This window comes from Cyprinodon variegatus, unplaced genomic scaffold (assembly GCF_000732505.1).
Source record: "Cyprinodon variegatus isolate N-32 unplaced genomic scaffold, C_variegatus-1.0 Scaffold312, whole genome shotgun sequence".
NCBI lineage: Eukaryota > Metazoa > Chordata > Actinopteri > Cyprinodontiformes > Cyprinodontidae > Cyprinodon > Cyprinodon variegatus.
This window is the reverse complement of record NW_015150765.1, coordinates 720,634-721,744: the sequence shown is the minus strand read 5'-3', so window position 1 is coordinate 721,744 and position 1,111 is coordinate 720,634. Positions and strand designations below refer to the sequence as shown.

Here is a 1,111-nt window from a genome sequence, read left to right as displayed (position 1 = left end):
AGAAACAGGACTACACTGGAAAACAGGCCAAGCTCCAACATCTAGAAACAAAGGTGTTGATGGCAGCAGCACAGCTGATATTTCTCTTCTGGTGTCACATAAGAATACAGACTGTAAATAAAAATATGAGAAATAAAAGCTAGATTATCGATATGAATTCAACCGTGATAAATTGATATTAAAATTAAGAAAGGGGTAAAAACCAAAGAATAAAAGTCAGAATCTTACCTTTAATACGTTGCCTTCAGGAGTCAGGCGGACGGTAATGGGGGACACGGTTGTCCTCATTGTCTCCTCCCTCGCTCCATAGCATGCTAGCAGACAAGCTGAACATGTCTCCCGAGGAGGCGGAGCGGTGGATCGTCAATCTGATCCGAAACGCCAGGCTGGACGCCAAGATCGACTCCAAGCTGGTGAGGCTTCACGCTCCCTGAGCCGCCGTCCAACCCGGCGTGGTTCCGCTGTCAACCGACTGTCTGTCTGTCTGTCAGGGTCACGTTGTGATGGGGAACAACGCCGTGTCTCCGTACCAGCAGGTGATTGAGAAGACCAAAAGCCTGTCTTTCCGCAGCCAGATGTTGGCCATGAACATGGAGAAGAGGACGGCCCACGGCGGCAGGAACGAGGTAGAGCATCCCGGCGTCTCCCTCTCTGGTTCCTCCTGCTTCGGTGTGAGATGAATAAACGTCACCATGATGCCAAACGTCCTGGCCTCTTCTGGTCGCTGCTCAGCAACCAACCTGTCAGGATATGAAAAATGTTTCAGAACAACAAAGGTGTTTAAAGTTCAAACTTGGCCCAGTCTTCTAAATTATAAACCGATAATCGACCTCAAAAATGATTAATTAGAACAAAGTTTCTTCCATCAGACTGATTTCTAATGATGCTGCCACCTGTGGCTGAAACACAGAACTGCAGCTCTCTTCTGCTCGTTTTCGTAGCTCGCGCTCGAACTAAACTAAACAAGCTGATATATTAAAGTATTAATCAGGATAGTCAAAATTTAGTTTTTCCAAGTTAAAACTTTTTTTGATTATCTTAGAAGTAATTACAGACTTGGGTTGTCACGATACTAAACTTTTAAACTCGATACCGATACTAAGGAAAATAT

At 45.0% G+C, this 1,111-nt stretch overlaps 1 protein-coding gene across 1 annotated transcript in view; it reads left to right on the top strand.

The window, feature by feature from the left end:
• The window catches only part of LOC107090837 (eukaryotic translation initiation factor 3 subunit E-B-like), a 14,680-nt gene extending 13,985 nt beyond the window's left edge, over positions 1-695 (top strand). The window contains exons 10-11 of the mRNA XM_015384428.1: positions 273-413; positions 492-695. Coding sequence (XP_015239914.1) covers positions 273-413; positions 492-680 — 330 coding nt within the window. The 3' untranslated portion in view covers positions 681-695. The remainder of the gene's footprint in view (positions 1-272; positions 414-491) is intronic.
• The last annotated feature ends 416 nt before the right edge of the window (positions 696-1,111 follow it).